Source organism: Solanum stenotomum, chromosome 8, assembly GCF_019186545.1.
Source record: "Solanum stenotomum isolate F172 chromosome 8, ASM1918654v1, whole genome shotgun sequence".
NCBI classification, from domain to species: Eukaryota; Viridiplantae; Streptophyta; class Magnoliopsida; order Solanales; family Solanaceae; genus Solanum; species Solanum stenotomum.
The window spans coordinates 16,328,577-16,339,538 of record NC_064289.1 but is presented as its reverse complement, the minus strand read 5'-3'; the positions used below and the strand labels follow the sequence as shown (position 1 = coordinate 16,339,538).

The 10,962-nt window shown below is 36.3% G+C and overlaps 1 protein-coding gene across 1 annotated transcript; it reads right to left on the bottom strand.

The window, feature by feature from the left end:
• Nucleotides 1–609: 609 nt before the first annotated feature.
• Nucleotides 610–5,484, bottom strand: LOC125874410 (uncharacterized). Its single transcript, XM_049555294.1, has 4 exons — nt 4,955–5,484; nt 2,819–3,462; nt 1,819–2,009; nt 610–1,295 (listed from the first exon to the last, which is right to left on the bottom strand). The coding sequence occupies exons 1-4, from the start codon at nt 5,406–5,408 to the stop codon at nt 920–922; spliced, it is 1,665 nt and encodes a 554-aa protein (XP_049411251.1). The 5' UTR covers nt 5,409–5,484; the 3' UTR covers nt 610–919.
• Nucleotides 5,485–10,962: the final 5,478 nt, after the last annotated feature.

Sequence of the window (10,962 nt, the reverse complement as noted above, 5' to 3'; positions counted from 1 at the left end):
ACCCTCCCTTGGGAATTGAGGAGTGTAATTACACCCCTTCAATTACATCCAACTCCCCTCTTACCAAGTAATTACTTGGTCTACCAAACATGACAAAGAGAGTAATTACACCAATTACATCAATTCTCAATTCCATTGTGGCCTTCCAAACAGGCCCTTAATATTTTGGAAGATTTCATCCTTCTTTTTTAAAATCATCAACATATACACTACACACTACAATTTTACTCCCCATCTTTGTTTCCGCAGACATCAAATTTTTAGAGGATTGTGCGATGCTAGTTCAATTTCAATTATTAGGATTATCAGAGGTTATTCAATTTTAAATTATAGTTTATTTTGATATGTGACATGATTAAATTGTCTTTTTTTATTTGATTTGACATATCACATCATTTGATACATGACACTAAATTAGGCCTTTAGAATAAAATGACATATGAAGCAAAGTTGGATCTTCATTTGTGGCCCAAATCAATGGATTAGCCTAATAAAAATTGAATTTTAATTAAATCTATATTTATTAAACTTAAATGATTAATTCAATTGTATTAGTTCACAATATTTATTTGAACTAATATAGTTTAAATCCAATATAATCTCAAACAATTTTTTAAATAAATTTATATCCAATAAAAAAAATTGAAAAAAAAAAAAGAATAAGAATTTGGAACAACTAACATCACTTATGCAAACAGCTACTATTTCACAACTAACATTTAACAACCGCAACTACATTTCGTAACTATCATTAGCTTCAAGTGACACAGGAGGAGATTCCATAGGCAATATTAGCTCCTGAGTATTACTAATCATACGCAGCTGAACTTATATTTGTCACAGCACTTTTTATAATAGCTTGATAAACTGAACGAACTGATAATATGTTCTATTTCGAGAATGAATGAGTGAATACTCCTCATGGCCAATCAGAAGGTCTCTTGACTTCACGGAGTTGGACTGAATTCTGAAAACAATGGAAGAAACCAAAATGAGGGAATCTCTCATACCATGTTTCTTCGTTTACATGAGTGTCCCAGTGCTCCCCATCGCTGCTCTTTCCATACTTGTGCACCCATCCTGAACCATTGTGGCCCTCTCCCCAAGTACGATTCCAACGTTCTCCATGTTTTCCTGCCCACCATGTCTCCCCTTGCTTCACGCCATGTCCATTTAGATCAAAGTTCTCGTCCCATTTATCACCCCATTTTGACCAACCATCTCCTTCAAAGCGCTCGGCCCATTTATCAGTATATTTTATGCTGCCGCCTTTTCCATCATACTTCTCACCCCACCTGCCAAATGGGTAAGGAAACCCTTAATATAATATGAAGATCGTTTGTATTATAGAAAATATAAGCATCCCAAAGTTCTAAAAGTTGGCAAGCATGCTCCAACCCTGCCACTCTCATGGCCAATGATAAGTGTACGACAGCATTCAGGAGAAACAATCTCAGAGATGGCAGGGTATGTATAGCTTCTTTTTTATTCTTTTGATAGGTGAGAGATGGCAGGGTAAGCTTTCACTTCATACCAGGTTCATTACAAGAAAAGTCTATTCAAACTTCAGTGCTTCAAACATCAAACTTTATGGAAGAATGCGACAATACCCTCTGACTGGAATAGTCAGAAGATGTCGAAGCTCGAAAACAACAGAGGATGCCAGAGAAATGCTTCCAAATACCAAAAGCAGAAGTAAATGACTACTGAAGAAAGAAAAGGTGGTTTCCATAAATGGTAAACTCAATGCTAGTTACGTGAGTGCACATATGAACTAAGAGTTTTAACTTGGAAAATAGAATACGAAGATCTTATTACCTTTCGTGCCAAACATGAGCATGACCAGCATCAAGGGGTGCATTTGGATCAATGCTGCACCACTTATGGGCCCATTTCTCCGCTTGGCCACCAGCACCATAGTGCTCCCACCATTTCTCATGCCACTCCTCACCTTTATTATTCCTTCCCCACTTATCTGCAGTTTTCTCCATGTGGACAAGCCCACCACTCTGCACAGAGCCACAATAAAGAGAAAATAAGAGAAGATACACAATGTGTCTCAGGATAGATAAAGTTATCTCATAGTTTCTCAAACCCCATTCATAGGCCATTTTTCCAAGAAACAACGATTGTTAACCAGAAGTATATATACAGCAGCACATTTCTTCGTCATTTAGAATGTTAGGAATGGAATTCACACAGAGATAAGAAGACAGAAAACAAGAAAAAGAAGAAATAGGAGCACATATACAATGTTCAGTTCAATAGCATTTAGTCACCCAGAAGAGGGTGGTAAAAAACACCATCATATTATCACGACTATAATTATACTATGATTCAACTCTTCACCAATCAAGCAAGTGACCGACAGTTGCCATCAATGCCTGAAGTATAGAGACTTGGAAACATTAATTTCAATGATTTTGTTAAAGTCAATATTTTCTGTGCTTTTCTGTAGTTCAATAATTAGAAAATAGGCGTCATTAGATCACACCTTGTCTCGCCAAAAGCATCTAAGAACTTTAAGGAAAGAAGTTATGACAAAGGAATTTTACATTCTCTATTTTTTCAGTGTTTTCCTCTATATAGCCTCCTCCCCGGCCTCTTTGGAATTTTACATTCTCTATTTTTTCAGTGTTTTCCTCTATATACCCTCCTCCCCGGCCTCTTTCGCCTCTTTCTCTTTAAATCTTCCTTCTTCTCACTTCAGTCAGCTAATAGAAAGCAGTCTTGCAGTTAAACTCATAAATTCTAGAACAACAACTAACACAAAAGAGAACTTATGAGTATCATGATGATTAAGAACAGGAAGTCTGACCTGCCACATTGATTCTTTCCAGAACTCATGCCATACATTTCCAGCAGCATCTCGTCCTGACTTCTCAGAACCTAGTTCCTTATGACCAAATTCATCAGCAGCTTCCCAATACTTGTCTTCCCATTCAACAGTTTTGTCAGCACTAATGCCCCTGGTTAGCGTCCACTTGCAGACCACCCCATCAGGTCGTCGTTCAGTCCCGGTCTCCTTCCACCATCTTGATCCATCAGGACTGATTCCCTCGGATGATGCCTCGTTTTCCTGCTGAAGGGCATAAGCTGCTTCCGCTGCATTTGCAGAGAACAGAATGCCAAGTTCACGTTCCTCCACCTGGTGAGGTATCTCAGGTGTTGAGCTGGAATCTTCCAAATTTTCAACCTCCAAATGTGACTGAAGCGGTGGAAGAGGAGGACTATGTTTTCTATCAATCCTAGCACTCTGAAATGGGATAGATAGAAAATCTGGAGATCGTTCTTTCTCTATAACAGGGCTTGGTGGGTCTGGAGACAGAGAGACATCTGACTTCATCTGAATGTCATCAAAAGAACTGTCTGAAGGAGGTGTCCAGGACCAGAAGCTTGGACCTGGTGTTCCCATCATAGTTCCAGATCGAGGCACAATGGAAATGACATTTCCCGTCGCTCCTGATCAAGAACAAAGATCATGATTGAGCCACTTTATAATAGCACTGGAGTAGAAGATTGGAGAAAATAATATTTCAATTCTCAAATTTGTGGAGTGCAACTACCATACATAAGAAAACATTACAGCTAAAAGATATATATACTTGTGTACGGCAACCTCATAGAACAATTGGATTAAAGTTCGACGTAGTGTATTAATATCTTGGAGAGCAAGACAGATCCACTCTATTCAAATTTGAGATTGAAGATGCTTTATCTATTAGAAGCACTTCAATTATGCTGCACAAAGAGGAACTATACAGAGCTTTTTTTGATAAGATAAGGTAAAATCATTAAATGTGTACCATTAAAGTACAGAGATACGGAATATGGAATCGTAACAGAGCTATAATAGCATAATGAAATGAGATCAGAGGTTCTCCTTGAACCATTAAAGGCCATAATTCTTGAAAGGAAAAAAGGTTTTTTCTGCAGTGTAAAGGGGGATAATACGGAAAAGGAGCAGGGTAGCACAAAGCATAAAAGGTTCTTGTATTTCATTTTACTCATCCAGATGGGCTTGGGATGTTGACGATAGCCTTTTACTTTACACTAATGAGGCAAAACACTTGGACACTGAAAGAAAAAAATTAGGCTCACTCGAAGTTCCATGTCAATCAAAAGCTTATTTGTGTTTATGTCCAGGTAAAGCCCGCAAGCTGTTCCCGTCCCTTGGCGATGCCAACCATCGCAAGCTTATTTGTGTTTATTTCATTGGAACCAAATGTTTATTGAATCATGTCACCCAGATACATCATCATTATCCTTGTCTTACATCCAACCAACAGAACAACACAATAGGAGTCGAAAGAAGAAATGGCAACTCGTATAGATCAATTCTCAACAAATTTCAGAATAGATATGCAAACGTGTATAGTCTTATAGTAGTGTTACTCATTGAAAGAACTTTATTGAGAACATAATCAAGTGCCCTGCATCCAATCCAAGTTTAAGATAATCTCCATGACCACAACTAATAAATACACATCCCAACATGGAAGATAAAAATTCCTCCAGACCTCGAAAGAGAAATCTATCAAAAAAGGGAAAAAATCTCCCAAGTATCAGACAGGAGTATGTCATATAGCCATTTATCTTTAACTTCTTTTTCCCTTGTACACACTTAAGTAGTCCCTGGAGCCTTTCCCTTCAAGCTCTCAAGAAAAGGCAACAAATCATTCACTTCCTAACTACAGGATCAATGTCGTAAATCACGACTTGATATTCTAGACCAAGAGCATAATAAAAGCAATGTTAAGATTACAAACAATTCTATCACACTGAATTTATACACTTTTCTAACAAGCAGTTCTTCTAAATCCATTTTGTATTAAAAATAACTGATAACCATAGGCACCAGTTATAAACATTTTTACAATTATTTTGATTTCTGGGTACATATAATCTTAAAGATTTGATAAGAGAAAAATAATGAAAGAAGAAAGGAAGTTACCTTGTTTGTTATTTTTATCAGCCTCATCATCGTCCTTTCGGGGCAATGGATTCTCCTTAATCAATGCTTTGGCGGCAGCAAGGGCAGCAGCAGCACGATCAATGATCTGCATACTTTGAACTTTATCTCTTTCTTCAGGAGAAACTTGAAGAATCTTGTTGAATTCCTCGGTCTTCTTCTCCAATATCTCAGGGCTTTCTTCCACTTCAGGAGGAGCAATGTTCTCAGCTATTCTTTTGAACTCAGCTGACTTTCTCTCACGTTCCATTGCTCTCTTCCACATTTCCAAGAATGAATCTGAATCTGTAGCTTTGATTCTTGAACTCTTCCTTCTCCTTTCTGTTACTACTTGCCATTTTCTGGTCGAAACGGAAAATGGGTATTCTACTTTGGGTTCGCCGGAGCTTGCCGCGACGACGCGTGAGTGAGTAGTTGCCGGGAAACGAGTCGCCATCGGACTTCGAGTATCGTAATTTCTGCGCTCTGTTTGCAGTCTGCAGAGCAAAAGAGAAGTGATTTTGATTACTGTGAGTAGTAATTTTGGGATTTTCAAACATTTATAGTAAGCTTTTGGAGTATTATTACTCCAGCCGTCCATTTTTTAAATGTCATTTTTTTTAAGAATCAAATTATAAGAATTTAACTAATATTTTATAATATTTTTTTATTATATTAATATGTTAAAAATTGTAATTTAGAGTATTTTTTATATAATTTTAAATATTTAATTTTAAAAAAAAAACAAATTAATGTAATAGTCAATTTAATTAATTTTTAAAGTTAAATTAGGTTATACTAATTTAATATTTTAAATAAAAAATTTTAAATATTCAAATTAATATGATGAAAAATACATAATAAAATCTTAATCAATTTTTTTATAATTTAATTCTAGAAAAGGAGAACGATAACTAAAAGTGGACGGAACTTTCTTTTGGGAAGATAAAAAATAATTATAATAAAGTTTTCTTGAAATTGAAGGAAGGTTTTTGATGCTGTCTCTTAAAAGAAATTAAAACAAAAAAAGAAAAAAGAAAAAAAATCAAAATATTTTTGAGAAACGTTGCCAGGATTGCATAGACATATGAATTATGATAAGATTTAGACTAATTCCTTTTTTTGAGAAAAGACATAAAGTCACCACTAAAGTTATTTCGAATTTTCATAAAGACACCTTAACTTAGAGGACATCCTATTACCCCACAAAAGTATTGAATATCTTTCTAAGATGATCATTTTGACCCATTTTCTCTACTGTGAATAGACGCGTGGTGCTCACTCTTTTTATTAATTTAATTTAATTTAAATTAATTTCTTCAAACCCGACCCGACCCAAATCGTTTCAAAAAAGAAAACTCTTGTTCTCCATTTTTCATTTCTTAGTTTCTCTCATCATTTTCTTCAATCATAGGCATTGTTGAAGATCATCTCCTACAATTTTGATGTTTGTTGGTCAAAATTCTTGGAGAACTAGCGGAGTAAACAATAAATTGAGGTTAGAATAGTAACAATAGCAAATCGTTTCAGCTGCAAACTAAAACCCTCATCGGCAAGTATATCGGAAAAGCTGCTTGAGTTTCAATGGCGAAGAATAATTCGTTGAAATCAATAATAGTGGTATTTGGAGCCATGTCTTTTGAGTGGTTGGCGATTGGGATTGTTTTCAAACCATGGCTTGATAAAACCCGAGCTTCAATGGACAAGTCTCGAAAACATTTTGTGACCCCGACGATGACGCCGCCGATCAAAGTTCAAAAGTTGGCAAGTTTTAGGTCGATGTTGATCCTCCCGAAAAAACAACTGATTTGAGAGTTTGGTTTGATTTTTGGGTTCTCAAAACTAAACGAAATTAAGAAGAAATGAAACCTCGGACAACTTTAAATTAGGTTTTTCGATTGGAAATTAAAACGAATTCCTACCTTATTGAGTTTATTTCATCAGTTCATCATAGAATACATGTGACTCTTTTGTAAGGGAAGATGATGAATTTGAATGGAGTAAATAATTAATAAAGAAAATAACTTAAATGTGGTAGCTTTTAGTTGATTTTTGGCATTAAAAACGAACCTTCACGCACATGATGTGCGTGATCACAAACATAATGAAAAAATGGGTCAAAATGGTCCTTTTACAAAAATATTCAACACTTTTGTGGGGTGATAGGACGTCCTCAAAGTTAAGGTGTTTTTTTAAAAATTTGAAACAAATTCATTGGTAATTTTATGTCTTCTTTTATTCTTTAGTTTCATGTTTGGATATTCTTTGAACCTACAAAAGTGAACAATCAAAATATAATTACTATTTACATCCCCACTTTATTCAAATAAGGAGAAACGTCGCGGTGACTCAAAAAATGAACAATTGAATCAATTTTAAAAGAATTTTAAGAATAAACGAATTTTAAAAGAGTCGCCACCTAATTTTAGAAACAACTAGGAAACCAATTAAATGATCTACGAAACCAAGATATTCTAGGTAAGGGATTCAAGTTATTCTGAAGGAAAGGTGTTAAGCATCCTTCAAAATCTACAACTGTGGGTCCCGGCTGAATTCATTTTTTTCAAATTAAGGAGGATATAGTATATGAGTATAACAATCATGCAATATACACAAGTAATAAAATAAAACAATAATTTAATAAACGGCCTAAGATTTGCCTAACATCGATAATATACACAATAACGAATAAAAATATAATTTGAATTCCATTCGATTAGCTTCAATGAGAAGCAACTCCGGATACCTATAATGACACTTAGTAAAAATGTTAGTACCAAATAAATATGACTAAAAATAAATGAATTAAACAATAACTTGAAAATAAACATCCGTCTTATTAACATGGAAAGCCTTGAAAATCGACGGTAATTTCTTCATCCGTCAATTTTAACATATAAAGAATATAAACATGAACTAAATTTTCATTTTCTAAAATAAGGAGGCTACCAAAATCGACGGAGAAATTTTCTCATTGGCCATTTAACTTGTAATGTGTAAGCTAATTACTACAGCACTGGAAGAAGAATAAATAAACTATTTTAAAGAAATATTTAAAGATAAGAACAAACAAACACTTAATAAGAAAACAATCAATACATAACAAAAAAATCAACCAAGAACTAATTTGAGAATTGAAACTCTAATAGATTAAAAAATAAGTAAAAACTTGGATAAAAACAATAGAAACTAAACTATAATAAATGTAACCTGACCGATTGAGGCAACTACATGAAACAATATGAAATATAATTAATAGCAACTTATCATAGTGACACATCAATTAATAGAGAATGATATCACACTTGAGAAAATTCCTTAACCACTAGATATTTTGTTTTAAATAAAAAAATTCAAAGCATAACCATATAAGAGGCAAAACACACAGTAAACCAATACAAAAAATCGTGAATAAACAATCAAAACAAAATAACATGGTAAAAATATTAACACAGCTAATCAGAACTTTATCAAAGAAAAACAAGAAATGATAATAACACCGGCCAAATCTAAAGCGCAAAAAATAAACAAAGTAAAATAGCAAAAGATAAAAATAAAGAGGCTTACCCATTTGCTGGAATTGACAGTGTTGTGTTGCTGATTTGAACTAGTGAGTGAGTTCATTGATTGTTAAATCTTGTAGCTCAAAGCTTCCAGGTGGTCCTTCCGGCAGTGCTCTCTTGTTGTTGTTGACCGGTTTGGAGTGAGATCTAGTGATTTTGGGTCGGAGATGACTGCTTGGAGCTCGGTTGTTTACCCAAAAAATGAGGATATTTGGGTTGTGGGTCTTGGGACTGGTTTCTGGTTGATTTGGGGGTTTGGTTGGCTAGCTTTCTGTCAGAGAAAACAGAGTTTGTTAGTTGTGTGAGCTTGTCGGAGAAGAGGGGGTGTTGTCACTGGTAGCAGCGGGCTTCTGGTGGTTTTTTTGGTGAGCTCGTTTGGAGCTTGTTTCAGAAAATGTGGCGAATGGAGATGGGGTTTGGGGTCTGGAAAAAATGGAGAAACGGGGAGGCAATGGTGGTGTGAGCTGGTGGTTTGTTGTTTGTCGGAGCTTTGAGCAGCAGCGGCGCGGGTTTGCTAAAATACCTGCAAAATGAAGTGAATCGTCAAAGAAAAAGGGGATGGGGACTAGTGGATGTTCGGGGTTTCACCGGAGATGATTTCTCCGTTGAGTTGCTGACCGATGGAGATGGTTGTTTGGTGAGGTGTGATCTGGCAGTGAGGTTTGGAGGTGGAATTTAGAGAGAACTTAGAGTTGTTTTGGTTGTTGTTTAGCCGGAGTTGATGTTCGTCGAAAATGGTAAAAGGAAACAGGGTTTTGGGTTGCCGAAACTTCGCCGGATTTCAGGCGGAGGTGACCGAAAAATAGTGAAGAGTGAAACCCTTTGTGAACAAAAATCTGAAACCCTAACCTAATTGTAACACCCCGTATTCGAAACGGAACAAAAATGCAGATTTTGAGAAGTTGCAGGTGCAACTTACGGTCACTATCCACGGACCGTAGGTCAGACCACGGCCCGTGCTGGTGGTCCGTGATTCACCACTGCAATCCCTCCCCAAACCAGCTCAGAAAATTGGCTAAATCCCGACTACCGGACAGACCCACGGTCCGTAGATCAGACCACGGTCCGTGGGTCGAGACTTCCCTTACCCAGCCTCTGACACAAACTACGGTCGACCAGCACGGATCGTCATTCGATGCACGATCCGTAGGTCTGACCGTAAATGAGGGTCAACAGTCAGTTAGATGAAAATTGTGGTTAAGTCAACTTCATATGGTTATAACTTTTAGCATAAAATGAATTAGGTGTCCCATGACCTATGATATGATAGATAATTGAATTATCTTTCCAACGACAGCGAGTTTGCTAAATTCTGACCTTTAAGTAAAACGTTATGCTCGTTTTAGTGAAGGCCTGTCGAGCAGGCTTAACTTACGGACACAATCTACGGACCGTAGATTGACCTACGGCCCGTAGGTCCAATCCGTAGGTCACTCCGACAGCAGTTAATTCAGGGGTCTTTTGGTCTTTTTCTATTTCGTTTAACCCCTAAGATACGTCGTTTAGACCCTAAATCATAAGGTTTTAATCAGTTTAAGCCTAGAAACATAACTAGAACTTACCTAAGTCAAATCATTAATCAAACTTAGAAAAATTAGAATGCTAAAAGGAGAAGAGAAGTCAAGAACCCTAGTTCAAGAACGCAGCAAGGTTCCATCAATTCCAACCCCGAAATCGAAAGATTTCTCCGTGCAATTCGTCACTAGGTATGTGAGATTTCACTAGTGGGTTCCTTTCGCCCATTAGGTCTCTAGAATTCAGTCAGATTCTTGATTCCATGATTATGAACAGACCTAGGGTTTCTAGAATTACAGCAGATCATCATGTATTTCTTTAGTTCTTGAATTACACATGCTAGGTCAGATATTTCAGTATTCGGTTTTACATGTCACAGTTTATGAATGCATCATTATCAGATTAATTGTTGCATTCTCAGTTTGCATGTTCAGTTTCGAGCTATCCAGTATTTACAAAAATTCAGTCATAACCAGTTAACCACTTAATTCATTGGGAGTAGCATAATACCGAGTTGGACTAGGGTTCAACGTACCCATATAGTCCCAAAACTACAAGCCACGTAGGTGTAAGTCCCCTCAGTGGGCAACATCAGTTTAGTGATCACGTCAGCATGCCTCTATACCTTTGGCAGGGTATATTGGGTCATCTCGATGGGGCGTATACATCGGACTCCACATTTAGCTCATGTGGTTTTATGTCGGTTATTAGTAGCTCCCACAGTTCAGTCAGACTCTATTGCATTGACCATATTTCAGTACAGTTAGTATTCAGTCTCAGCATGTTATAAATTTGATCATTGCATCAGTTTGCTCAGTATTCAATATTTTCAGTATCTATATCATGTTCATATTATTTCATTGCTTTATTGCTTTGTTCAGTTATATGTTATTTCAGCTTTACTCTATCCTGCATGCTCAGTACCTTTCAAGT